Genomic DNA, 27235 nt, shown 5'->3' with positions numbered 1-27235 from the left:
TTTTCACCACCATTGAGTTGTACTCAAATGTACCTCTGAATTATGAAACCATTATTAAAACTCTTGAGTAACAACTTTAGCAATGAAGCATATAAGAACTAAGTTTAGTTGAGATTTTGTATTTCTCTTTCTTCAGCCTCTCAGTTCAGACTAAAGTTTCCTACCTGCCATGTGGAAACCATCCAAGCTATGTGCAGGAATTCAGGATGGGATGAGGTGGCAGGAAAGGCTTATCTGAATCAACTCAGTTCTCATTCTAACACTGGATCGTGCTATTCTGCTACACTGCAAAGTAACCTTCCAGATATCCCAAACCATGCTCCTTTAATGAGCACTACTTTTATAAGTAGCGTGTCTAAAAGCTTGCACATAGATATCCCCATGCCACTGAACATTACCTCTGTTCTACGAGATCAACCTATACAATATTTACCTATGCAGTATATTAGTTGCTGCTTCTGGTAGCAGACCAAGATCTCCTGCTTCACAGCAGATTTCCAACATCTTTATTTCCAGTGTAAAATATGGACACATAGCACAAGTATTTCACAATGTGAAAGTTATAAAAGATTTTAATGGCAGAACTATCATTGCTTTGGTCTGCTTTCTATATGTAACATTTTATAACATCTACTCTGAGAATGGTGCTTTCTCATTGAAGGATTAGCAGCCATTACTTTTAATTCAAGCTTCAACTCGTCTCACTTTCAACTGAGAAACACCATTTCCAAAGTGGTGGATAAAGAAGAAAAAAAAATCTGAATTACAGAACTCTCACTGAAAGGCCAAGTTAGCATGCAACATGAAGCCAAACTATAGCTTAGTGTGAGCAAGCAAGCATAGTGGCACAGAGTGAAAATCACAGCCACTTTACTCCTCCCTGAGTCCTGCTACAGCACTAACCCATTTGAGCCTATACTTGTATGTCTCACTAGAAACAAGCCACAAGCTGTAACTAAAGCTTGTTCTTAGCTTACTGCTCATGGTTTGATTGGAGAAGACAAACCACAAGTCTAGGTTTGCACAGAACATTAAGACAAAACCATGGATAGCACTACAGGGGTGGAGTCAAGCAGCCAGTTTCCACCTCTTACCAGCACACTTGCTCATTCATGCCTAGCCATGGTTTGGCTGATCTTTACATGTAAGTGAGACCAGTGGAACTGGGAAGAATGATCAGTTGTTCCAGTAGAAAAAAACCATTAAAAAAACCACTTTCAAGAGGAAGAAATAACAGGAATACGTGACGTATAATTCAAGATGTTGGTCCTTGGTCACTTGATACAAAAGTTAAAGGTCATTTATCTTCTATACTTCCAATTTCCTTCTTAATAGTCTGAAAAGGTGTATTTCTTCCTTCCACCACAGGCAGGTCATCTTGTTCCTGAGCCACAATGATGTTACATTCTTCTGTCTGGGTCACATGCAGCTCTATTAGAAACAAAAAAATATTGGCTGTCACCATTCTTGCATTAACTCCTTTCCTCTAATGTAATTGCTTAGGCTCATACTAGCTAGCCCAGTCAATAACTTGAAGTTTTATGAGGTGAGAGAAGCAATCAATTTCTTTAAACCAAACTTTTATTAGGAAGAAAAATGAAGCAATTATCACAAGGCAGGGGTCAAGTTGAAGGAAATAGTTAAATTTAAAACTGAAAAACATGAATTCGAAATGTAAGGAGAAGAATGTTCTGGCTGCTAGCTTTCCACAGAAGATTGTAATAGAGACGAAGACACTTTAGTTCAGTCATCAAATGTATGGAAAGAACAATTTGTGATATTTGTTCCTACATAAACTCTCCTTCTCTTTGGTTTTGTGATAGTGTGGTACACCTTCATGAAGAAACGTGGTTTAGGCCACGGTGAATCTCCACCACAATAAATCTCACTACTAAGTCGAAGGAAGGAGGTGGAGAAGAAAAAATCCTGCTAATAACTATTCCGCTCTTGTGGCAATCCTTGGTAGCTCATCCACCTAGTAACAAGGTAACCTGAATCTTGTTCAGGTGAAGACAAAGACCAGCTGTTTGATTTAATTTCCCTGTTTATGTCAAGTTGGCAGGTTTTAGTGTAAAAGGGCAGTGCATATATAGAACTAGCAATAAACCAGTCATCACATGAACTTCCTGCTAATCTGAAAGTATAATGGAATCGCATCACACACACACAAACACACATATATAAATAACACAAATTCAATTATAGATGATTGGCAACAAGCTCCTGCAAAAGCTGCTACGAGGACCCGATCTGCAACTGTAAAGATTTGTTCTAGCTTTTTTCTTTCTGCCTCCCTTTGCCTGCCTGCCCGCCCCCTCCCCCACCATTTGAGCAACAAGCATGGAGAAGATTGAAAAGCCTCTCTTCCTCCTCCACTGATCCAGCTCCTCAGGGAAAGCACAGGGACCAAAGGAGACTCCTAAGATAAGCAGTGATGCCTTGAAGCCAGACTAGGGAGGTAATTTAAGGTAAATTGGATTATACATGAATTTTGCCTAATGCACAGGCTTTGGAACCTAACCCCCATGTAGATGTGATTCCCTTGTACCGTGCACACCACAGCTCACCTATTGAGAGGGGAACTATTTTGAAGGGGGAGAAATCATTTACAAACAAATTTAAAGAAAACCTCAATTATATTTATATTGTCAAAACAGAACCAGATGCTGATTTTTAGCAGGATGTTTGAATTCAAGTATCCCAAAGTATAACCATGAATAGTCTCTATTCATACTTTAGAATTTACCTTCTTGTGACTGACTGTTGAACTGTGTTTTTGCTTGTCTTCTTTCCATGGCTATTTGTCTGTTCCTTTCAATTCTCTGCAGTTGCTCCTCTGTTAGTGTGCTATTTGGGGGCAAACCAAAGTCTTCTCGAGCATTTTGGATTTCAGAAAATAAATCTAATTCTTCAGTGGCTGGATTAGGTCCATTGCTTCCCCCATCCTCACCTATATTGAATGGAAAAGGCTATCAGAAGTTTCCAGGCAAAATCTACACTAGGCTAGGCTGCTTTTTAAAAAAGTAAACAGATTTATCACCATATTGCTGGAACTACAATAATATTCCCTCATTCAATGGTGCAGCAAATTATAGAAGGAAAGCTACTTGTCCAATGATACAGAAGTGTTAATTCCTGTGTCTTATTACCATATTTTTCGCTCTATAGGATGCACCAGACCACAAGACGCACCTAGTTTTTGGAGGAGGAAAACAAGAAAAAAAAATTCTGAATATCAGAAGCCAGAACAGCAAGAGGGATCACTGTGCAGTGAAAGCAGCAATCCCTCTTGCTCTTCTGGCTTCTGGGATAGCTGCGCAGCCTGCATTCACTCCATAAGACGCACACACATTTCCCCTTAATTTTTAGGAGAGAAAAAGTGAGTCTTATAGAGCAAAAAATACGGTAATTAGAAAGCAGTCAAAATCAAAAAGGTATCTAATTCCTGAAACAAAATGTCATTCATATTTCCTTAAACCAAAACTTGTGTTCTCTGTCACTCAACATATATGTATGGAACCATCGCACAGAAATCTGGTAACTGGACAGAGGCTGTCGGCAGGATCCATTTTGTTACTATATGTGGCTGCCTAGGGCTGCATTGTATAGCTAACAAATGCAACCAATATTCATTGCATCCACAATTATCTAATTGTTCTGATATCCCAGGAGAGGAAGGCAAAACAGCATATTAATGGTTTACACTTTTAAAGTCAAGTCAGTGGTAGTAGTGACCTTTCCGCTAATCTTTTAGGAAAGATTGTCATTAAACTTCAGGACTGTTGCAGCAATTGCCAAAATTTCTACCTAGCTCCTCTGAGACCAAGCTTCTCAAGACACCACAAAAGTTTACAATTAATATATAATCAAAGGGCTTAGCAAAATGCACAGCACTTAAGGAGACTGTTCAGATTAAATCCTGTATCCTGGAAACAGAACTTATTGTGTCCTAAGCACAATGTGCAATCCAGTGTTTGGACTGCAGATGGATCCCAACAAATACACAAACTTATGGAACGGACATATGTTCCTTTAAAAAAGATTTAATACATTGTTCTAGGGAGGGGCTGAAAGTACATAGTAGTTCTCTAGCTAATTTCCAGTGCATCTAGGACCTGCTACTGGAATCTGCTGCACAGAGTGCTTGATTAGGTAGCTCTTTAGATCTAGAAAGGCACTTCTCAAGTCTTTAAGCAAAAGTGCAAGTTCAGGAGCACTCAATACCAACAAGTTATCCCTCAACTGTTAAAGACTTCCTGCGATGCACTATGGCATTGTAATTTTAGCAGCAGACACATGGATTCAAGTTTTTAAAATGAGACCATGCAAGACTGGTCAGCTCAATCCTAAAGGACATCAATTTTGCTGTCAGTTCTCAGAAGCACCTAAATGTCTGACCGTCAAAAGAGAAAAGGATGCAGTGCTAACATTTTCAATGCATACATGCCTTCATTACTTGTGAATTCTTCATGCAACATGGGCAGGTCAAGTCTAATTCGCTTCAAGCATGCCTAGAATGAGAAGATGTGCCATATGTTACAGATCCGAGTTGTACAGTATTTGTTGCTTTCAGTTAAGCATTACTTTTACTCAGATTGGTTGACACTCACCTGGACTGGTTGTTTACCTCCTAAACTCTCTACTTTGTCAACAAAATCCTCAAATGCAAGTTTAGGGAATAGCCTGTGAGCCCAGTGCTCCATATGCCTCACAAGTGCCTTCAAGTCTGCTTCCTGAACATAAAGAACAAGATACAGTTTAAACATTGGGCATGCTCACATTGGAAAGTATTTGAAGCTTTATTTCGCAAAGCCTTAAATACTGAAGTTGTACATTTGGGATGCAAAAGTGTATCCAACTGACAAAATTAATTGTTATTAACTAAAAAAAACCAAACAGATTAAAGGCCCTTTCTTGAAGATGCTTGGGGAGTTGCGGTGGCTCAGTTATAGAGCATTTGTTCTGCATGCAAAAAAAATCCCAAACACCTACATCTCCAGGTTAAGGCAGGGACTGTTCCGTCTAAAATCCTCGAGAGCCACTGTGAGCCAGTGTACATCAGTGTTCCTCAGTCTTGTGTCTCCAGAGGTTTAAGAACAGGAGCTCCACCAACTGAGATGGTCCATTCAGGTGTGGATTTGTGGTTGAAGACTGGAGATGGCATATCCATCACATTAAATATTCCTACTGGTTTTTAATTATACTTGCATTGACTCTCCCCTCCAGTCTTTAAGATATTGTAAAACAGTATCTTGTCTGGAAAGGATTTGTTTTGATGAATGTATTAGCTAAGTGAGCCTACACAACAATCTTTTCAACAATGAGGCAAATCTTCCTCCTTGCTTTGGCTGCCCTTATACAATTAAGGAAGGCTAATGTTAAACGTAAATTACCCAAAATAGTCAATTTTGTGCCATTATAATCATGACAGAGTGGCAATTCACAACTGATCAACAAAACTAAACATGTTAGTATTAGAACCCCTAACATTTAATCTAATCCTTTGCTGAAAAACTTCATGTTCATATGTTCCACACAGCTTATATCCCAGAATACATAATATGCATACAATGGCCACAAAAATTAAGAGAAGACTTCTCAGCATTGCTTACCTCATAACCTTTACCTTTGAATTTTACATTATCAAACAAATTCCGCAAAGCTGGAAGTCCTCGCTCTGAAACTAACCTGTGAATGTTAGAAGTGTCTCTAGTTACTTGAAATTTTATTTTTCAATAACAGGTATTCCACCCAAAACTCTGAAATACGATGCCAATAAATACAAGAGGCATGGTATGTGGTCTATCATGGCTTCTGATGATGCACATAATTTTCATGTAAGTAAATGTTTCCAGCTCTGAAGAGGTATCAAAATGCTATCAAACTCTCCAGGGATAGCCAACAGTGTTCTTGTACTACAATTCCCTTCAGCTCTAAGTCAGTACGGCCAATAGTCAGGGGTGATGGGAGCTGTAGTCTGGAAGATATGATATTGGCTATCCATGCCACAGACGATTTGTTCCAGCAGAATCTACATGTATAAATACGCCTACACACACACACACACATATATATACACACACACACACACACACACACAATAGTATATACATGTTTCTTAAGCCAACAAAGGAATTGAACCTCTTTAAAACAAACCATTTACAAATAGAGTTGCCAAGCCATTATTTGGATGGGTTTTGGCACCCATTTGAGTACTGTGTTGGGAAGAGTGCCCTTGACTAAGCAAGTCCCCAAATGTTTTCTGCTCAGTTCCATTTTATTCTCCTCACTCACTGCCAAGCAAATGATGTGACACTGCAACACAACATTGGCAAATGTATAGCACATCCCATTGCCTAGGCTGATCTACAAAATCACCAATTTATTCATTTATTTAAATATTCATATGTCCTGCCTTTGGGCCCTCACAACAGTCATCATAAGATGGCTCACATGATTAACGTAATATAAATTTCCTAAAATTGGGGCTAAATGCCAGAAGCCAGATACTAAAGTCACTGAAGAGACAATGGGAAACTAAACCAAACCAAAGCTATGGTGGGACAAAAAGGTTTTGGCAGCATGTTGAAGTGCCAGTAAAGAATGGACCATGTATTTATGGTTGGAACCCACCCTGAGGTCCTGAAAATAGAGTTCCATGACCTGGACACTGTAACTGAAAGGACATTGTCCCATGTCCTAGCCAACTGGACCTTTGTGTGAAAGAGGATCTCTAAGGACAATAGCAATGGATGGTGGGACTCAGCAACCAAAGTTCCACTCTAGGGAAGTTCCACTCTAGTAACCATAGGAGAACACCATACAGATCAACAAAAGGTAAAAACTCTTATGTATATTGGGATGCATCTCAGAGATCCAAATTCTAGAAGTTTGGCATCAATTGAAAGGATTAAGAGCAATAATATGCAACAGAGTAAATAGAGGCACACATAGGGTTAGGATTTTTTTTCTAAATACCTGTCAGCATCTAGTTTAGGCACTGGCCTTTTAACAGATCGCCTTGTAGTCCTAGAAGAATCCTTGGCTTGTGACAATTTGTTTTCTTCTGATTCTGACAAATGAAAAACAACATATGCTAAAGCTGAGAATGTGATTAGATTTACTGAGTGAAACATCCATAGTAATAAACATTCTCATGTATTTTTATATACCATATATGAATGCAGGCATACAGGCATATTCCAGGAAAGGTATTTATTCATGCAATGGTGTCTTATATTTGGTGTCTTATCCTCCTGCTGCTAAACAGGGATAGGAAACCTTCAGCCTAAAGGCCACATTCCCTCATGGGCAAAGCTCCAGGGGTACATGACAGTAGTGGCAAATCCATAACATAAATTGGGAGGGGCAACAGTTAGGAGTCTTACCTTTGAATGATGGGTTACATTCCTGCCATGCCAGACCCCATCCTGGCAAATAAGTGGCTATTACAGTTCAAGGGCACATTCCAGTGAGGTAAAAGCACCCAATGAGTGCTTTGGAGCAAAGCAGGCAAGGGGCATGACTTTGGGAGAGGGGCATGGCCTAGGGAGAACCCTGAGGCTATAGTCCACATGCTCTATGTTACAGCCTGTTGTGTCAAAGCTAAACCACCTTAAGGAGTAAGTGTGCAAAGTAACTTTCAACTAGTCTTTTTTTTTAAAAAAAACCAAACCAGATATAATTTAAATAGGGGTTGTTGTTGTTGTTTAAAAAAACCTACTATGGGCATAAAATAAATTCTCTCCTCGTAAAGTCTAGTATTAGAAGCAAATGTAGTTTCATGGATTCAAGGCGCAAAGCTATGCACACTTACCTCAGAGTAAAACCCTGAACACAGTGGGATTTACATCCAAGTAAACGTGCATAGACTGTGCTATCAGGGTTAAAAATGTGAACATTTAGTTCAAGTGAACAGTCACCTCCATTCACTAAGTTGCCTTCAACATCTCCTCCTGGAGAGTCTGGAGGTGGTAGAGGTAGAAACGTCTCATCCTGGATTTGTTCATATTCAGGAAGATCAAACAAATTGCCATCTATTGGATCTATCATCTTGCGATCCAAAGCACTCTATCCTGGAAAAGTAGCAATGCAAAATTGTAAAATTTTGGTTAAAAGATGAAGAAGGGATAAGGAAGTAAAGTAGTCATGGATAACGTTCAGACAAAGGGCAGATGAGGTAACAACAACAAAAAAGACAGATTATAAAAGTTATAGGTTATAAGTTTTATATGTTAGAAAATGACAATCCTGTATTGGAATCAAGTATAGAGCAACACAGTTTCATTCAGAAGGCCGTGCATTATCACCTCATATTCCTGAGAACACTGCACTGTAACCTTTCCTCATAGGGAAGGTGCTCCAGCCCCCTTGATCATTCTGGCTGAACTTAATAAAAGCCCTGCTGAATCAAGTGAAAAGCCCATCTAGTCCAGCATCCTTTTCCTACAGTGGCCAACCAGAAGCCCCAAGGCAGGACCAGAGTGCGACAGCACTCTTCCCACTTAGAAACCCAGCAACCGGGCTTCAGAGGTACTTATTACATGTTGTAAAAAAATAAATAAATGAAAGGATCTCAGAAAAGATCTCAGAAACCCTGCTCCACAGTAACTCCAAGCAGGGCTTTCAGTGCAGCCATCTCTGTTCAATGGAACAGCATTCCTGTCGAGATACCACACTATATTTACTTTGCAGAAACAACTGAAGACGTGGTTTTTTTCTGTTCTGAAGAGAGCTTTCCCAGCAGGATGAATAGACTATGGGTGTCCACTTAGTATTTGACAGCAAGATCGCTCTCCACCCTCTCGGGTTTCCAACAACTGGTAACCAAAAGAATCATCACCTCCAAGTGTGAAGGCAGAGCATAACCATCCAAGTTTGTTATAAATACGGCTTTTAATGCTGTTGTAACCCACCCTGGGACCTTAGGGCAAAAGGCAGGCAATAAATAAAATAACCCTCCTCGCTCACAGCCATGGATAGCCCCTCTCCTCCATGAATTTACCCTATCCTCTTTTAAAACCATCCCAAGTTGGTGGCCATTAAAAAACCTCCTGTGGGAGGGAGTTCCACAGCTTCACGATGCGAAAGGATTTCCATTTTTTTATCTGCCCCGAATCTTCCAACACTCAACTTTATGGGATGTCCCTGAGCTTCAGAGTTTTTTTTTTGGGGGGGGAGCCTCTTTCCCCTGTGTAGGGAAGCTTTTAATATTTGATGTTTTACTGTATTTTAATATTTTGCTGGAAGCCGCCCAGAGTGGCTGGGGAAACCCAGCCAGATGGGCGGGGTATAAACAATAATAACTATTATTATTATTATTATTATTATTATTATTATTATTATTATTATTATTATTATATTATTATTATTATTATTATTATTATTATTATTATTATTATTCCTTTCCGCTTTCCTCCCACCTCGAGTGATTTCATGTCGTCTTTTACCCTCCTTCCTTCTGAAAGCTGCAACCTTCCCTCAGAGGGGAAAAGCTGCTCCTTCATCCCCTTGACCATGATTTTGGGAAGCCCTTTTCTGGGCCTCGCCCAGGCCCTCGTGAAGGGGAGCCGCCGCCGCCGCCGCTCCTATTCCTAGCCCAGCCAACCTGGGCCTCGAGCCGCCTCCACGCAAACCCTCCGAGGAGAGGAAGCGCCCTCCCAACCGGACAATACCAACGGAATGGCTTCGCTTACCTCAGGGACAACTTCCCTCAGAAACCGGCCCTCCGCTCCCGCCGAGCAGAAAACGCGCCAAAGCGCTGCGGGGGGAGGGGTTTGGGGTTTGGAGGCGGAAGCCGCGTCATCTCGCGAGAGCAGCGACACGCGCTCCTCTCCCATAGACTTCACACAAAATAGACCTAACAGGCAGAAGGTGGCAGATGTAGTTTCCGGGTTCATTTTTTCGTTTCGTTTTCCTCCCGGGGCAGGGAAAGAAACTCCCACCATCCCAAATGGAAAAGAAAAGGGAAAAAAGATTGATAAGACTTGCTTTGTGTGGATAAAAAAATAGATTTACCTGGGGTATTTGGGTATGGGAGACCCAAGCGTTCTTTGGCACAACATTGATGGCAGAAAGTGAGGAGAAATTAAAGAACCTTTTATTGAGGGTGAAAGAGGAGAGCGCAAAATATGGTTTGAAGCTCAACATCAAAAAAACGAAGATCGTGGCCACTGGTCCCATCACCTCCTGGCAAATAGAAGGGGAAGAAATGGAGGCAGTGAGAGGTTTTACTTTCTTGGGCTGCATGATCACTGCAGATGGTGACAACAGCCGCGAAATTAAAAGACACCTGTTTCCTAGGAAACAACTTTGAGTTCCTAAAAAAACCTGTCCCTTCCAAATAAAAATCCCGGCTCGACCGTGCTCGCCCCTGGCTGAGAACGCAACTCTCTTCTCTCTTCAACTGCTCCAGTTTCCATTGTGGAAGATAGTAGAGCATATCGGCACTAACATTTTGCATAGGTTAGGCTATTTTTTATTTTATTTTTTAAACACGCTTCAGGAGCTAATTAGCAATGCAATTCTGTGCATGCCTCTGCTCAGAAATAAGCCCCATTAAATTCGACGAGGCTTCCATGTGAGTAGACAGGTACAAGATTGCACTCTAAATCAAATGTTTCAAAAGAAGCAAGAGCTAGAAAACAAGGACTTCTCGATTTCTTGGTGCCTTTTTCTGTTTTGAGGGGCGGGGGAGCAGTCTGCGCCCAACTTCCAATTACCTTGAATTTCCATGTTTATTTCTCCGCCTAGGTTTTACTTCTTCCATCCGGAAGCGGCACTTTAAAATATCTTTTTTTCTATCTGAACCCGAAAATCGCCTATAACACAAGCGAAGCGATGGGCTGCCTCTCGGGGTCCTAGCTCTATGTTCTCGCTTCCCTCCTTTTCCACGCCGCTACTTTCCCCTGTTGCGACACAGGGCTGTATACGTCACGGCTCGCTTTGTTGCGCTTCGTTTTGTTGCGCTTCGCAGATATTGCGTTTTTGACAATGTGAAGAACTGCAGGAGCTGCTGCTGCTGCTGGGTTGCAGTCGAGGCTGCAGGAGCCTGGACGTGGGTGCAGGTGGAACTGGCTAGGGCTGGAGCTGGGTTTTTCCCTTCTTGTCCCTGCAGGCAAGAGGGCCAGAGGATGAACTAAGCCCCTAGACCCTCTTCCACCCTTTCCTTGGGAGTTTTGAGTTCCCTGAGACACCACAATATTTAAATCCATTAAGAGCCCTACGATGGCCTCCAAGCATTCAAGTGAAAGGAAGAGTCGCACGTCCCTCACATTGCATCAAAAGCTAGAAATGATTCAGCTCAGTGAGGAAGGCATGTCGAAAGCCGAGATCGGCCGAAGGCTAGGCCTCTTGCGCCAAACGGTCAGCCAAGTTGTGAATGCAAAGGAGAAGTTCCTGAAGGAAATTCAGAGTGCTACCCCGGTGAACACGCGAGTGATAAGGAAGAGGAACAGCCTTATTGCTGATATGGAGAAAGTCTTAGTGGTCTGGATAGAAGATCAAACCCGCCGCAACGTTCGCTTAAGTCATAGCCTAATCCAGAGCAAAGCCCTCACTCTCTTCAATTCCATGAAGGCCGAGAGAGGCAAGGAAGCTGCAGAAGACAAGTTTGAAGCTAGCAGAGGTTGGTTCATGAGGTTTAAGGAAAGAAGCCGCCTCCGTAACACAAAAGGACAAGCTGAAACAGTAAGTGCTGATGGAGAGGCTGCAGCAAGCAATCGAGACGTTCTAGCTAAGATTATGGATGGAGGTGGTGACGCTAAACAACAGGAGTTGCTCCTTACGGGCGAGCAAAGAAAGGGGTTCCTTGAGATGAAATCTCCCCCTGGCAAAGATGCTGCGAACATTGCCAAAATGACAACAAAGGATTTAGAATATTACATAAACTTAGTTGATAAAGCAGCAGCAGGCTTTGAGAGGATTGACCCCAGTTTTGAAAGAAGTTCCACTGTGCGCAAGATGCTATCAAACAGCATTGGATGCTACAGAGAAATCTGTCGTGAAAGGAAGAGACAATCAATGCGGCAAACTTCACTGTTGTCTTATTTTAAGAAATTGCCACAGCCACCCCAGGCTTCAGCGATCACCAAGGTGATCCGTCAGCAGCCATCAACACTGAGGCATATTGACCCTCCATCACCAAAAAGATTGCGACTCACTGAAGGCTCAGATGATGGTTAGCATTTTTTAGCAATAAAGTATTTTTTAATTAAGGTATGTACATTGATGTTTGATTTTTTAAAAAACAACAACACTATTTCACAGTTAGTAGACTACAGTATAGTGTTAATGTAAGTTTTATATGCACTCGGAAACCAAAAAAATTGTGTGACTCGCTTAATTGCAGTGGTGTGGAAACAAACCCACAATATCGCCTGTACTGAGTAACAGTACTTGCTTTGCTCCACCCTACCCATTTGTCTGCGCGCACATACTTGGTCGCCTCATTTGCATTCTTTAATACCTGTTACTTTGGTCCCTTTCTGTTGTTGCTAGGCAATTGCTTGGAGCACGCTTTTACCCCAGTGGCCAACTAGTGGTAAACTGTGCCCGAGAGGAAACTAATAGTCAAAAAATAAGAATAATTGTAACCTGAACACAGTCGCACCAACCCTTTCTCCTCCCCCCCCTCCAGTATACAGAGGTACCTTGGGTTACATACGCTTCAGTTTACATACGCTTCTGGTTACAGACTCCGCTAATCCAGAAATATTACCTCAGGTTAAGAACTTTGCTTCAGGATGAGAACAGAAAGCGTGCTCCGGCGGCGCGGCAGCAGCAGGAGGTCCCATTAGCCAAAGTGGTGCTTCAGGTTAAGTACAGTTTCAGGTTAAGAACGGACCTCCGGAACGAATTAAGTACTTAACCTGAGGTACCACTGTAAATTGTGCCATCTGATGTCCAGACCTTTATATGCATTATATTATTTGAATTATTGTTATTTTCTTTTAGATAATCTTTTACAGGATGACGTTGTTCATAAATATAATACATAAAATTTCCATTCTTAATATATGGAAAAGGATAGCTACATTTAAACAATATAAGTTGACTTGAAGTATACAAACACACACACATATATATGTAAGTCACTTATCTTTGTGTGCTAAGTGACCCGCAAATTTAATAAATAATTATTATATCTTGTGATGAACATTAGAAAATTGAACAGTATGAAAGCCAGTGTGGTGTGGTGTAGTGGTTAGTTAGGAGACCAGGGTTCTCACACAGCCATGAAGCTCACTAGCTGAATTGGACCAGCCATTCTTTCAGTCTAACCTACCTCATAGGGTTGTTGTGAGGATAAAACAGGAGTGGATGGAGACCCAGGTATGATGAATGTAACAGGTAATTAAATAAATGGCATAGGTAGGGGGTCAGATTTCAGTGTGAGGGCTTTGCCCTGGATTACATTAAGTATTTTGATACAGTGGTATGTTGGTTCTCGAATGTAATCCGTTCTGGAAGTCCATTCAACTACCAAAATGTTCAAAAAACAAGGCGTGGCTTCTGATTAGCGCAGGTGCCCTGGAAGCAATAGCCGACACTCACATCAGACACCAGACGTTTGGCTTCTGAAAAACGTTCGAAAACTACAACACTTACTTCCGGTTTTCGTGTTTTCGTTCGGGAGCCGATTTGTTTGTCAACTAAGCCTTTTGAGAACCAAGGTTCCACTGTACTTCCCATCGCATGGTTGTGTTGTGCACTCTCAAATTTGTGCCCCAGAATCCCCAGAACATAACAAGGGCCCCGTTAGACCAGGGCAAAGGCCCATTTAGTCAAAAGCGGCACATGAGCACAACAGTCGGGCTGGGTGCTGTATCGATACATCGTCCAAAATCAGTTTGAAATCCACATCATGGTCACAGTTTCCTAATATTCGACGTGGTGCTATATCGAGAATCGCGATGTGTATGTGTGCTATGTAAAAAAATGTGATGTGGGAAAAAACTAGTGAAGCTGGTCATCGCTTCTGTCAAGATTCCTGCCACCCCCATTGTTCTGTACTATAAAGTAACAGTTATAACAATATGGAAAATATAAGTAAAAATGTTTTCTTTTAAGATCCCAAAGTAGTAGCAGTTCCCAGGGCATTACCCTGTTCACTCTACATCATTCCATCCTTATTTCAGACATCATGAAATATCGATATATCGTGATATATCACAATGTTGAAAACCAGACATCGCTCAGCCCTATGCAACAGCCCTCTCCTCATCTGTGTTTCCCAGCATCTGACATTCAAAGGGATTCTGCCTTTGACAAGAGAAGTACAATAGCCATTGATAGCCTTATTGCCCTTCATGAATGTTGCAGAAGATCCCGGAGCACATATATAACAGCTGAAGTAGTGTTCTGTAGTGGTTAGAGTGCTGGACTAGAACCTGGGAGACCAGGGTTCGAATCCCCACTCAGCCACGAAGCTCACAAGGTGTTTTTGGACCAGCCACTGAGTCTCAGCCCAACCTACCTCCAATACCCTTTTAAAATGTGTTGGGTTGAGGAGGGGGGTTTAGCAGGTTGTTTTTATTCTTATTATGTATTTTGTGTTTTTATATTGTGATTTTATGTTGTAACTGAGACCTGCAGGTATAGGGCAGTATACAAATATAATAATAATAATTAATAATAATAATAATAATAAAGTGGAAAGAAGTATGAGATATAAATGTAATAATGGCTCATAGCTATTGATAACCTTCTCCGCCATGAATTTGTCTAATCCTCTTAATACTATCCAAGCAAATTCTGTAGTTTACCTAAGTGCTGAGTGCAGGAGTCTCCTCAGAAGCAAATATTATTTTATTTGTTGTGGTTTACTTACGTGTAAGTGGAGTTAGGACTGTGGCTGTCAGACTGTATGCTTTGGGCTCAAGCTGTGCGAGTCTAGGGATTGCCATTTCTGACCCACAAGTCCACACTTTTGCTCTGTCACACCTCTTTTACTTGGAGTAAATACAACACACAGTTTCTATTCCCCCCCTTTCTTGGCAGAGAGCTAGTGTCTTTTAAAAAGTCCATGGCAGGCAGAAATTATCTACGACAAGATTCAGGATCAGCACGACTCAAGAGGAGCAATCATTCCAATAATCTGTTCACCCAATTTGGCCTCCAGAGTGCAAAGTGAATTATACCATGAGAGACAAGCGCCTATATGCCTTATTACACTGAGGCTTTGTACCCATTACCAGCTTAAAACTCAGCTAGGTTGTTCTTTTTCCTCAATTTGGATTGAAGCTGGTTTGAGGGGGAAATGCAGCAAAATGCAGTGTAAAAAGGTAAAGGGACCCCTGACCATTAGTTCCAGTCGTGGCCGACTCTGGGGTTGCGGCGCTCATCTCGCTTTATTGGCCGAGGGAGCCAGCGTACAGCTTCTGGGTCATGTGGCCAGCATGACGAAGCCGCTTCTGGCAAACCAGAGCAGCGCACGGAAACGCCGTTTACCTTCCCGCCGGAGTGGTACCTATTTATCTACTTGCACTTTGATGTGCTTTAGAACTGCTAAGTTGGCAGGAGCTGGGACTGAGCAACGGGAGCTCACCCTGTCGCAGGAATTTGAACCACCGACCTTCAGATCGGCAAGTCCTAGGCTCTGTGGTTTAACCCACAGCGCTACCCATGTCCCAAAATGCAGTATACTGTTATATATATATTTTAAAAACAAAAACCAAGAGAACAGGATGCAATATAGACACGGATTGTAACTCATATAATGTGTGCACCACTTTCCAGACCAGCAGTGGGAACACACTGGATGCAGCGTAAACAGAAATATGCACGCAGTCTGAATTTGTTACTTTGAGGTTCTCCCAGCTACTTTCATTACTTCTCTTCCTTCTTAATTGTTTTGGCATGACATTTGGCTCTGGATAGGACACTACTGCAAAACTTCCATGGCAATCACAATTTGCTTCTAGCATTTGTGCAATGTTTTTAATTTAATTAGGTTGATGCTTTTATGGGACCTTTATTTATTGTCAAGATTAATCTAGAAAATAGAAAAGCAATGCTCATCCTAAATCTTATATCAAATTTCTGCAGTTCGTTATGCTTTTTGTAGTTATAAAGTAGGTATACCAAATATTAAACAAAAATGTTCATGTTAGAAAACATTTGAAAAAGAAGTACTGGAAAAAGAAGTATATGTAAGAGTACCCACTCTTACATATCTACACACAGTCTGTCCTATACGTTCAGGTGCACACACATTGCTGTACCCTATAGGGTCAAGGCAGCTTACAGCAATATACTGGTTAAGAGTGTTAGACTAGGACTTGGGAGACCAGGGTTCAATTTCCATTTGGTTATGAAGTTCACTGGCTGGCCTTGGGCCGGTGACTGTCTCTCATCCTAATCTACCTTACAGGGTTTTTGTGAGGATAACACAAGGAGGGAGAAAAGTTGTTTTCCTTCATTTGCAAGGAATCATACAAAACAAAGTGGCACTGATAAAGAAAAGTTCCAGGGTGGCAACAGAAAGCAAATTAAAAATGGTTTTGCAGTTCACCAAAACTATCCAGCAATATCAAGTTATAGGAAAACTGGTGCTATTAACAGTAATCCTTCAAGTTGATTAATTGGTTCAGCAACTTCCATGAACATGACATGTGATGCTAATGTGATTCAGGTGAGGGTCAGATGCCTTGTCAATCCGGCCTGCGGCCTGCCCAGAGTATTTAACAATAATATTTTATGTCCTTTAGAGGAGAAATTCTGAAGTGTAGAATTTTAAACAACCGTCATCATCCTTGGCTTCACTCAATTTTGTTTATAACACTCTTCCATTTTCTACTAGTTGTGAGGTTGGGAGATGAGGAGGAGCCTCACAAGTGGCCTTTCTTCATCTAAATCTGGCCCTGAGTCCATGTAATGTTCTGGAGCTGTGAGTGGTGCCAAGTCAATTTGTGCCACCGAAGAAGATACAACAGCAAAGAAACACTGCTGATGCGCCTTACTTTAAGTCTCATATAATAAAGGAAATTATAGGAACCCAAGAATCTGCCTGAGAAACGAGCCAGATCAGTGGTCCATACAGCGCAGTACTGTCTAGACTGGCTGGCAGATAACTCGAGTCTAGGGCAGACTTTCTCAACCTGTGGGTCCCCAGATGTTGTTGAACTACAACTCCCATCACCGCTAGCTAGCAAGGCCAGATCTCAGGAATGATGGGAGTTGTAGTCCAATAACATCTGGGGACCCACTGCTGCTCTAGACTAGAGCATGAGGGTTTTCCAAACCCTTCCTGCACACGCCGGGGATTGAACCTGAGACTTTGTGCCGCTGTTCTTGTCCCAGAAACAAGTTGCTTGTAGCTCAGCATTCATTCATTCATTTTTCATTAGCTCAGTATTGTCAACGCTGATTCCTGGGAACGATAGGAAGCACCCCAGGAGATGGGGATGGGGAGTGAATTGAACCTGTGCCCCGTTTTGCATGCGAGAGCTGCCGCTCAGCTGCATCGACTCTTCCCGGGCTGCTCTGGCCCCGGAGCGCGCCTTCCGAGGCCCCTCCCTGCCGCAATTTCCCACGCATTCCGGGCAAAGTAAGGGCAGGGAAGCTTGGCGGAGGCTTCACCCCTCCACAACGTCCATGCGCACGGCTCTGGGCACATGCGCCCTGCGCTAAGCCGGACCCCTTCGCTCGTCGGGGGAGGACCCTCCGCTGAGGCGCTTCTCTCCCCGCCTTGTTCTTTAAAGCGCGCAGGAGGCGAGAGCTCGCCTCGGCACAGGAGCAGCAGCCGCCGCAGTAAACGCCGCCCAGAAGGTGGCGGAGCGCCCAGGCGAAGCCCGGAAGGCGCAGAGCGAGCCGGCGCCTGCTTCGCCCGGGGCTCCTCCGCTCGGCTTCCGAGCCTCGAGAAGGGAGCGCGCCCAGCGCCGCAGGGCGAGAGGGCAAAGCGCGGGGCTCGGCGGGCGGAGGCAGCGCGGCGCTTTGGCGGGCAGCCTCCTCGGAGCGCGCCACAGAGACCATGCCGAAGAAGAAGCCCATGCCCATCCAGCTCCACCCCGCGCCCGACGGCTCCGCCATCAACGGGACCAGCGCGGCCGAGTGAGTCAGGCTGTGGGGACGGAGGGGGAGGCAAGCGGAGCAGGGGCCGGGCTGGGGTCCCTCGCCGGACCGCCCTGGCGCTTTCCTGCCCTCGGAGTGCAGGACTTCTTTCCCCGGACTTCGGGGGAAGATGGGGGCGCGGGGGGGGGGGGGCTCGGAGGGGTGGGAAACGACGCCCGGCGGAAATCCAGGAGCCCCTCGTTTCCTTTCGCATTCTTTGTTGTTGTTTAGTCGTTTAGTCGTGTCCGACTCTTCGTGACCCCATGGATGAGAGCACGCCAGGCACTCCTGTCTTCCTTCCTCCCGCAGTTTGGTCAAACTCATGTTTGTAGCTTCGAGAACACTGTCCAACCATCTCGTCCTCTGTCGTCCCCTTCTCCTTGTGCCCTCCATCTTTCCCAACATCAGGGTCTTTTCCAGGGAGTCTTCTCTTCTCATGAGGTGGCCAAAGTATTGGAGCCTCAGCTTCAGGATCTGTCCTTCCAGTGAGCACTCAGGGCTGATTTCCTTAAGAATGGAGAGGTTTGATCTTCTTGCAGTCCATGGGACTCTCTAGACTCTCCTCCAGCACCATCATTCAAAAGCATCAATTCTTCGCAATCTTAGTTGCTTTTAAAGTGATTTTTCAAAACTGTAGGCTGAAGAGCACAGGAATATTATTGTGGGTTCGGGCTCGTGTGTAGGGGTCTTTTCAAAGAAAGGGAGGAAATGACAGAATGGACTACTGAGACTCGGAATCTGTGCTTATTAAACCACTTCTCCCCGCCAAAGATAAAATTATGGCTGGAGGTTAAGTTGTAAACTGCCCTAGTGCAAGGACTCGCTAGCTACAGGTTTCTCTGCTGAAGACCGTTGTAGAGGACTTCCCCAAATGTTTTGTAGCTGCTGCATCGCTAAAAGCAGCGCCTGTGAAAAAGAGACACTTTGAAAAATTTATTTGAGAGTTGGCAGAGCCTTTCCGCACCCTCCGGCTCCAGTCTGCAGTGACAGTTTTGTGGCCGCCAAAACTGCATTAATTGTTTGCAGGAAATGCTACTTAAACGTGCAAGTAAGACACCTGCAATAATGTTTGCATAACCCCACAGAATCGCCATACTGTGCTGTTGCTATGCTGACTACAGGCTATTCCAACAAAGTGGATGTTCTCTGACATCTCCAGATAACAGAACTGAAGATGTTCTTCTGTTTGCACATCACAATTCGGGCGCTGGGGATGAAGGGTGGAGTGCAGGATGAAACAGCAAGCAGCTCATTGCCTTAGGCTCTCATTTGAAATGATACCAAGATGTTTGCATTAATCAGAACGATCGCCTTTGATCGTCAGGATTACCTGTGAATTGACAACTCTGATTGCCTGGAAAGTTCTATATTGAAGCCTTCTGCCTAGTGAAGGGTGGGGGAATGAATAGTACAAGCAGGTCCCCAGGTTCCTCTCCATTGCAGTGCTGAGATGTACAATGGAATTCACGGAATCCGATATTGTATTTCCTGAAACTGACACTTTCAGGACTGACAGGAAATTTTGGGGGGCATGCTAATTGGAATCTATCAGCTGGCTTTTGTACTTTCTGAATGCTCTCTCATAGTCCCAGGGTCAAAAAGCTTATAAACCTACATTTAGAAATGCAAGGTTAAAAGTAAAAACGCAATTTTGAAAGTATATACTTTTATACAGTTTTCCTTTAGTTTTTCTTATTCACAGATTGATGTAGAAACCACACACAACAGAACCATGCAAAAGTGACACTGCCCAGAAATGGATTGATTCTTCCTTTCCTAAAGTGAGAGTTCTGCTGTTGGTTTGTCAGGATCCTGTAATCCTTTTCCATTTTTCATATGTGTAGATGAATTGTTGTTGGTCATAACCACCCACATAATGTTTTTACGTTCACGAGTCCATTTTTTAATGATTCTTGTATATGTAGAAAAATGTTTTCCATTGGATATCCACACGACTCTTTGAAGTGAGAGGCTCCCCTCAAAAAGGCAGGGTAGATTTTTTTATTTCTTATTTATTTGTATCACCATATCATAAACTACTCAGGCATTTTTCAATGTGAAAACATACAATACCATTTTAAAAGAAGAGAGAGAGAGATTCATCAAGGTGACTGGCTATTCAAAATAAAAATTAAACTGCTGCAAATAACAATATTTCCTTTAAAAATCCACATGGATGGATAGACCTTTTCTGGTGTGCCAGTTCCCCCTTCAGAATACTTTCACAAGCAATCGCAGTGGCAAAAATTGTGCTAAGGTCAATGGAACAATGAATCAGTCTTCTGGAAATGGTTAAATGCTATTGAGAATTGAACATAGGTTCTGACTCAACCCGTGTGCAAACTCAGGCTGCTAAGTAAGCTTAGCAGACCTGAGGTAAAAAGGCTAGGACTTCTTATCAGTTAGTTGCTAGGGTAGGATGAGGAAGTAGAAGGCAAAAGTAGGTTTCACAATGAAGGAAGGAAGTGCTGAGCTTCTGTAAGAAGCTGGTGCTAATTTAACATTCTTATATGGTCTGTAGTCATGGGAGGTGTTTGGGATGGCCAAGTTTGCAAATGTCAGCAAATTGTTCAGGATGGTGAAAACCCAAGCGGAATCTGGAAAGCTCCAGGATGATCTGCCTATATGGTATGACTGGGTAACAAAATGGCAAATGAGGTTAAGTGTAAGTTAATTGCAAAGTGATGCGCATTCAGATACACTGATGGGCTCTGGTGGTGCCTGACCTTGAAAGAGATATTGGGGACACGGTGGATAGCTCAATGTGAGTGCCAATTTGGTACCCGGCTGAAATGAGTGAGACAAATTCTGTGCTGGGAAGTATTAGGAAACGGGATGAAAACACACCCGGTGTCATTCTGCCTTGATGTAAATCTATGGTGCAACTGTGTTTGGAATTCTGTGTGCAGCTCTGGTTGCCTGCTCTCTAAAGGGGTATCTTTAGTTCTAGAAAAAGGTGGAAAAAGAGGTTGGAGCATTTTTCCATTGCAGAAGGGCTAAATAATGTTGGACATATTAATTTGGGGTGAAACTAAACAGAAGTCATAAGAGAGGCTTATAAAATGATGTATTGCGTAGGATAGACTAGGTAGGTACATGGAGTGGATAGAGAAACACTTTTCTCAATTTCTTAGAACTTGCAGCCACCCAGCACAAATGATATATAGCAGGCACGTCCAACTGTCTAGAGAATGCAATCTACTCCCAGTGTAATAAAACTGGCAGTGATCTACCCATTGTCATTGCCAATAGTTCTTGATCTTTTTTTGGGGGGGGGGGGAGGCGACCAGAGTTAGTTGTTGACCTTTTTTTTAGGGGGATGACCAGAGGAATAGCACACTTGTTGATGGAGTATAGGAGGATATACAAGCTGTCTTAGCAGCGATGCTAATTAGTGCTGGGGGCGAGGAGATCGTTCTCAGGAGCAACTGGGCGAACACTTTCAAATATCCCATAATCAACCTGGGACACCCCGGCGATCTACCTGTTGATCATGGCCGACCTGTTGGACATTGCTGATATATAGTATCTTTTAAAAAAATTCTTCATACAATGCGTTATGTCTACCTGGAAAATGCTGGTGTGGAATGTATAACAGAGACCTGGTTTGCTTAAGGGGTTCAGGCTGAGCCTCTCAGATTGGGGTGCTACATGAGCCTTTGCTTGAGTGTTGAAGAGGTGGGGTTTCTATAGCCCATCTCCTTTGTCGGATACTCACTTCAGAAATTGTTTGGTTCTGAGTGTCTGTAATTGTCGTCATTGTTACATTTTTATTTGTACCCCACCTTTCCCCCTGATGGGACTTAAGGCAGCTTACAGATAAAAGCTAGAGTCACTAAAAACATAGGAAAAACAGTCATTAAAAAGCAATTAATAATAGAATTAAAACTATATACATATATAAAATCGTGATTAAAACTTACGAACGGTTACAATAAAAATAGCACGTCAGAAGCCGTTTCATTAAAAGCAGTCAATTCCCAAAGCCTGTAGGAACAAGGAGGTTTTCACCTGCTGGTGGAAGGAGAACAAGGAGGGAGCCAGGCTAGCTTTTGCAGGACTCTCTAGTTCCAGAGTCTGGGAGCAGCCACCAAGAAGGCCCTTTTCCGTGTTCCTATCAGGCATGGCAGTCTGTGGGTACTAGTAATGACTGTTGTCATGGACAAATCACTATTTGATCAGGTCTGGGCTGTCTGCTGCAATTAAGCTCCATAGATGTGGAGGACCAGTTTTGATGGTTTGACCCTGAAGATTGGTAGACCCTCAGAACTTCCCACAGATTTGGCCAGCAGTCTTACCGAGGCTGTAGCCTACCCCTGGATCAGGAGGTGACCTGAGCCATTGAGACGACTGCTTCCTAATGCTATTGGCCAAGCCATAGAGTCTATTTAGCTCTTTGGTTTTTAGCTCTGCACCATATCAATGAAACTGCAAGGTTGACTGTTGGAGAGCAGATGGTGGAAAACTCAAAGGGAATATGATCAAGCACAGACTGGAGCCCATTTTAGAGCTTATACTACTGCTGTGGAGAAAACTCACTTCACCACCACCATTGATTCTGCACAATGCCAGCAAATGCAGCTCTTCTCAGTGGTGAAAGGCCTGTGCTATAGAGGCCCAATGGATCAACCTGTTTAACTTTCAAAGGCCCATAGGTGCCTTCTGCGGATGAGATCACTCATGTCAGCTCTGGCATAGTTTTGACAGAATCTGAGAAAGATACAGCTATAACACTGTCTGGCCCTGTTACGAATTATTTTTAGCTTGAACAGCCTGAGGATGTTGATAAGTTGCTTAGAGGGTTGAGACATCATGCTTGCTTGCTGGATCCCTACCTTTCCTAGCTGATAAAATTAGCCAGTGCCAGGTTAACAATCAGAGGAGGTAAATGCTTTTTTGCTTCTGGTGTGAAGATGTTGGAGGGCTGGCCCTGCATTTTAACTTGCCAAATTTGTGACCGCCACACCAATGCTGCCTTTTAAAAATCATTTTCATCGTATGCTTCATTCAGGAGGGAAAGAAAGTATTTTTCGTTCTTTAAACCAGCCTTTCCCAATCTGGTGTGCAGTGGGTGCTGGGAGTTGTATCCAAAACATCTGAAGGGCACCAGGTTGGGGAAGGCTGCTTAGTGTAGACATTGGATAGGAATATGTTGATTTTATTTGGAGAGCTTTAATTATGCAACTCAGAGTTGGTAACGCCAGAGATAAAACGAGGCCAGCTCCTAACGTCTCCTTTCTGTGTTGGTACTGCTCTATTATATAACCTTTTCGTTGTTGCTCTCAACATCATTTTGTTCTTAATGCTTTTGCTATGCACATCAGTTCTTCTGTTCCTCCATAAATATAATTTTGTCTTAGTTGGGAAGTATGTGCCTTGCAAGCAGCTCTCAGAGAGGCAGCTATTGCTTTAGAAGAGGCCTTGTGCTTCCGGCGAAGGGCAGGGGACTTGGGTGTAAGCAAGGTGGCCAACCTGGTGCCTTCCAGATGTAATTTGACTGCAATTCCAAGCATCCTGGACCACTAATCATGGTAAGGTAAAGGTAAAGGGACCCCTGACCATTAGGTCCAGTCGTGGCCGACTCTGGGGTTGCGGCGCTCATCTTGCTTTATTGGCCGAGGGAGTCGGCGTACAGCTTCTGGGTCATGTGGCCAGCATGACTAAGCCGCTTCTGGTGAACCAGAGCAGCACACAGAAATGCTGTTTACCTTCCCGCTGGAGCGGTACCTATTTATCTACTTGCACTTGATGCATTTTCAAACTGCTAGGTTGGCAGGAGCAGGGAACAAGCAACCGGAGCTCACCCCGTCGCGGGGATTCAAACCGCCGACCTTCTGATCAGCAAGTCCTAGGCTCTGTGGTTTAACCCACAGCACCACCCGTGTCCCTACTAACCATGGTACATAGGAATATAAGAAGTTGTTTTCTGCCAGATCAGATGACTGGTCAGTCTAGCTCATTGGTCTTCAGCTGGTGGGTCTGGACCCACTAGTTGGTCGCAATCAGTGTTAGAAACTCAGATATATACGCTAATTCCCAACAGGCACCGTAAACCTGGGTTACATTCGCCACAGCAGAATGTCTAGGCGCCATTTATTTTTACAATGAAATTTATTATATTTATTCATTTCATTTCTGTACTGCTTTATACTTTAAAGAAAAACATCTCAAAGCGGTACACAACACATTGAAACATCAAATGAAACAATCCAGAACAGAACAAATTCAAGGTTCAAGGAAAATATTTCAGATCCTTCTCTAAATGACATTTTGCTTTCCCCATATTTTGTTACCTACTTACTATATATAGCTGCCCCACAGCAGAAGTGCTCTAGGAAGCCAGTGTGGTGTAGTGGTTAGAGTGTCAGACTAGGACCTAGGAGATCAGGGTTCAAATCCCCACTCAGTCTGGAAGCTCACTGGGTGATCTTGGAGTCAGTCACAGCCCCTTAACCTACCTCACAGGGTTGTTGTAGGGATTAACTGAGGAGGGGGGTGAAGCATGTACTCCTTGGAGAAAAAGGTGGGATATCAATGCAATAAATAAGCTGCTCCGTTTACCTGCTTAAGAAAGCTGGAGGAGCCAGCCAGATGGAGAACCATGTGGAGATCCAGAGATCTCCACATGGTTGCAACCGGACCCATGTTAGTCACCCGTCACCTGCCTAATTTCAAACACTGGTTGCAACCTGTTCCCAGCCGGATCACAAGAGCACACTACCTCCCCGTGAGTACATGGTAGAAGATTAAGATATGGATTAAAAGTGGGTCCTGGGTATGAAAAGGTTGGTGATACGGTGCCTGATCTAGCTTAGTAATGTACACACTGACTGGCAGCATCTCTCCAGGGTTTCAGGCAGGAGACACTCCCAGCTTTATCTGGAAATGGTGGGGATTGAACCTGGGACCTTCTGCTTGCAAAGCAGATGCTCTGTCACTGAGCTGTGGGTTAGTTCTTGCCCCTGGGAAGGTGGCTGGTGCTGATGGGAATCGTGGTTGAGTAACATCTAGTGGACACAGCTTTGGCCACTTCAGCATAAAGCATTGTTCCAATGATCTATTAATGCAGCTCCTCCTCTGGAATGCCTCTCTCAGGCTGTCAATTTCACTTTCTTCAAATCTACCCTGAAAACCCACGTTTATGTGCAAAGCCTTGGGCACCACCCCTCATACTGTAACAAAGCCTGTATAACTGCAATAACCACACATTCTCACCCTGTTTATGCCCTGCCTCCATTTCCTTCCTGTTCTGTCCGTTGTGTCTGTTTCTAGACTGTAATCCCCTTGGGGCACAGACTTGTCCTTTTGTCCACGTATAACGATATATATAAGCAATTATGTATGCATGTGTATCTTTCATTTATATTGTGTCTTTCCTCCAGAAAAGTACAAATCATTTTATCACAATTATTTATGCCAGCATACAAATCCTCTCAAGTAGCATCAACACAGTTGTTTGTGTTTTTTTTAAAAAAAGCAGCAGCAGCTATAAGGTTCCCTTAGCTTTTTATCCTCTCAACAACCCCCTGTGAGGCTGGTGTTGCTGAGAGATTGTGACCCACCCATAGCTGCCTAGTGGGCTTTGTGGCTGTGTGAGGATCTGAACATGGGTCTTCTTAGTCCCTAGTGGTGTGTGTGTGTGTGTGTGTGTGTGAGAGAGAGAGAGAGAGAGAGAGAGAGAGAGAGAGAGAGAGAGAGAGAGCGCCGTCCTGAGGTTAACACATCGTGCATCTGATAGAGTGTACTTTAGTTCATAGAAAGCTTATGCTTATAATACATTGGTTAATTATTCAGGTGCCAAATGAGTCCATTTAGTAAAATGACAGTCTCTCTTTTTTTACATCTCCTGTCTCTAAAATGGCCTCACTTACGTTTTTGTCGTCTAAGTGCTTATTACTTTGGGGGGGAAATCCATCTAGCTTGTTTAAAACAGTCTCCTTTTCCGTTCCTACTGATAATATGTTAACCAGTCCACCCTGGTTGTGAAAGGGTGTACTTTGCGAGCAGGGCATTATGAATTTAGCATAATTCCAAGCTAATGTTGGAACTGTTTGTTATTAAATGCACTTTTCAAATCCACCTTAAATCCCTATTCAGTTCCAAGCACAGATTGGCAGGCCAGCTTTGCAATCTACCCCCAGGAGAAATAAAATATTCTCATCAGTGTCCATTTTAATTATAAAGAGCTAGGTAGAAATGTACAAGGGAAAGCGTGTAGGCAGTGTTTCTTAACCCTTGTATGTGTTGCCACTTGAGATTCTTTAAAAATGAAATTTATGAGCAATTAATTACTGTATGTTGGTGATGATGCAAAAAAAGGGGGGGAGAAAAAAGGAGGGGGAATCACCTCCAGGCAACCTTCACCAAGGTAACCTCTAAGACAAGTTCTGGATTCTGGGAGCATGTCACTTCCCTTGGGTGCAAGGGTTCCTGTGTTCAACCTGCAGGCAAGGCCATTCATGGAATAATTGAATTGTAGATTGGGAAGGGACCACAAGGGTTATCTGGTCCAGCCCCCTGCAGTGCAGGAATCTTTTGCTCAGCACAGGGCTCAAACCCATTACCCTGAGATTAAGAGTCTCACGCAGTACAGACTGAGAAAAGATTTGTGTTTGATATTTGGATACAAAATGATGCTGCGTGATAACACGAACCGTTTTGATGCGTTTTCATGTTGTTAAATTGCACTGGAAGGAAATCCACTCATAGGAGGTAAGTACACATTTTTAGATGCAGAGGACCAGTGTTAGAAACTGAGATATGAAAGCTAGGAGCTAAATGGCACCTTAAAGCTAGGTTATGGATGCAGCAACGGAATGTCTAGGCACACTTTTTTTTATAACAAGAATGCAAAGCTGAAAATGAATGAACTGCAGCTGAAATATTATGTTCATTTTTTCACATGGTCTAGGTCTTCCCCTGGCCCACCCCTTTATATTCTTATGAGGGTCCCTTCTCCAGTCTTCAGAGAGTAGCTGGAAGTGGAGAGGTAGAAAAAGGTCCTCCTTTCCTTCCACTCTGCAGTTTTAATCTGAAATCTTAGGTGCAGTACTGCGCCCTGAGCTCAGAAACTACTCGAGCTAATGAAATTCCCTGTCGCAAAATACGCCTAGAACAAGGGGAGTTTTGAACATTGCAGAGGACCTTTTAGGAAGCGTCACAGCATCCTGATATAGCACATGCT

The 27235-nt window shown here is 43.2% G+C and overlaps 3 protein-coding genes across 4 annotated transcripts in view; 2 read left to right on the top strand and 1 right to left on the bottom strand.

Moving 5' to 3' along the window:
* Positions 1-554: 554 nt before the first annotated feature.
* TIPIN (TIMELESS interacting protein) lies at positions 555-9855 on the bottom strand. Of its 2 annotated transcripts, none has more exons than XM_081888772.1 (8): positions 9696-9855; positions 7923-8075; positions 6979-7072; positions 5613-5688; positions 4611-4733; positions 4448-4511; positions 2747-2950; positions 555-1431 (listed from the first exon to the last, which is right to left on the bottom strand). In XM_081888772.1, exons 2-8 carry the CDS (start codon positions 8050-8052, stop codon positions 1298-1300), a joined length of 825 nt encoding a protein of 274 aa, XP_081744898.1. In that variant the 5' UTR covers positions 8053-8075; positions 9696-9855; the 3' UTR covers positions 555-1297. The 2 variants fall into 2 exon arrangements, with proteins under 2 accessions (XP_081744898.1, XP_081744899.1); XM_081888773.1 differs by lacking the exon at positions 9696-9855 and adding an exon at positions 9450-9681.
* Positions 9856-10372: 517 nt separating this feature from the next.
* Positions 10373-15152, top strand: TIGD1 (tigger transposable element derived 1). The gene is made up of 2 exons (XM_081887861.1): positions 10373-12216; positions 15001-15152. The coding sequence occupies exon 1, from the start codon at positions 11227-11229 to the stop codon at positions 12181-12183; it is 957 nt and encodes a 318-aa protein (XP_081743987.1). The 5' UTR covers positions 10373-11226; the 3' UTR covers positions 12184-12216; positions 15001-15152.
* A 2538-nt stretch (positions 15153-17690) lies between these two features.
* Positions 17691-27235, top strand: part of MAP2K1 (mitogen-activated protein kinase kinase 1) — a 42803-nt gene continuing 33258 nt past the window's right edge. The window contains exon 1 of the mRNA XM_081888709.1: positions 17691-18051. Coding sequence (XP_081744835.1) covers positions 17972-18051 — 80 coding nt within the window. The 5' untranslated portion in view covers positions 17691-17971. The remainder of the gene's footprint in view (positions 18052-27235) is intronic.

The sequence above is a fragment of the Podarcis melisellensis genome (assembly GCF_964234715.1).
Source record: "Podarcis melisellensis genome assembly, chromosome: 14".
Lineage (NCBI taxonomy): Eukaryota > Metazoa > Chordata > Lepidosauria > Squamata > Lacertidae > Podarcis > Podarcis melisellensis.
This window is presented reverse-complemented; position numbering and strand designations above follow the sequence as displayed.

Excerpts from the sequence above, each read along its gene's own strand:
- TIPIN (XM_081888772.1), bottom strand. The coding sequence starts at position 8,052 with ATGATAGATCCAATAGATGGCAATTTGTTTGATCTTCCTGAATATGAA. Across the intron at positions 5,689-6,978 it reads CCTAAACTAGATGCTGACAG|GTTAGTTTCAGAGCGAGGAC; the intron begins GTATTTAGAAAA and ends TAACATTCACAG. Across the intron at positions 2,951-4,447 it reads AGAATTCACAAGTAATGAAG|GTGAGGATGGGGGAAGCAAT; the intron begins GCATGTATGCAT and ends CATTCAATATAG.
- TIGD1 (XM_081887861.1), top strand. The coding sequence starts at position 11,227 with ATGGCCTCCAAGCATTCAAGTGAAAGGAAGAGTCGCACGTCCCTCACA.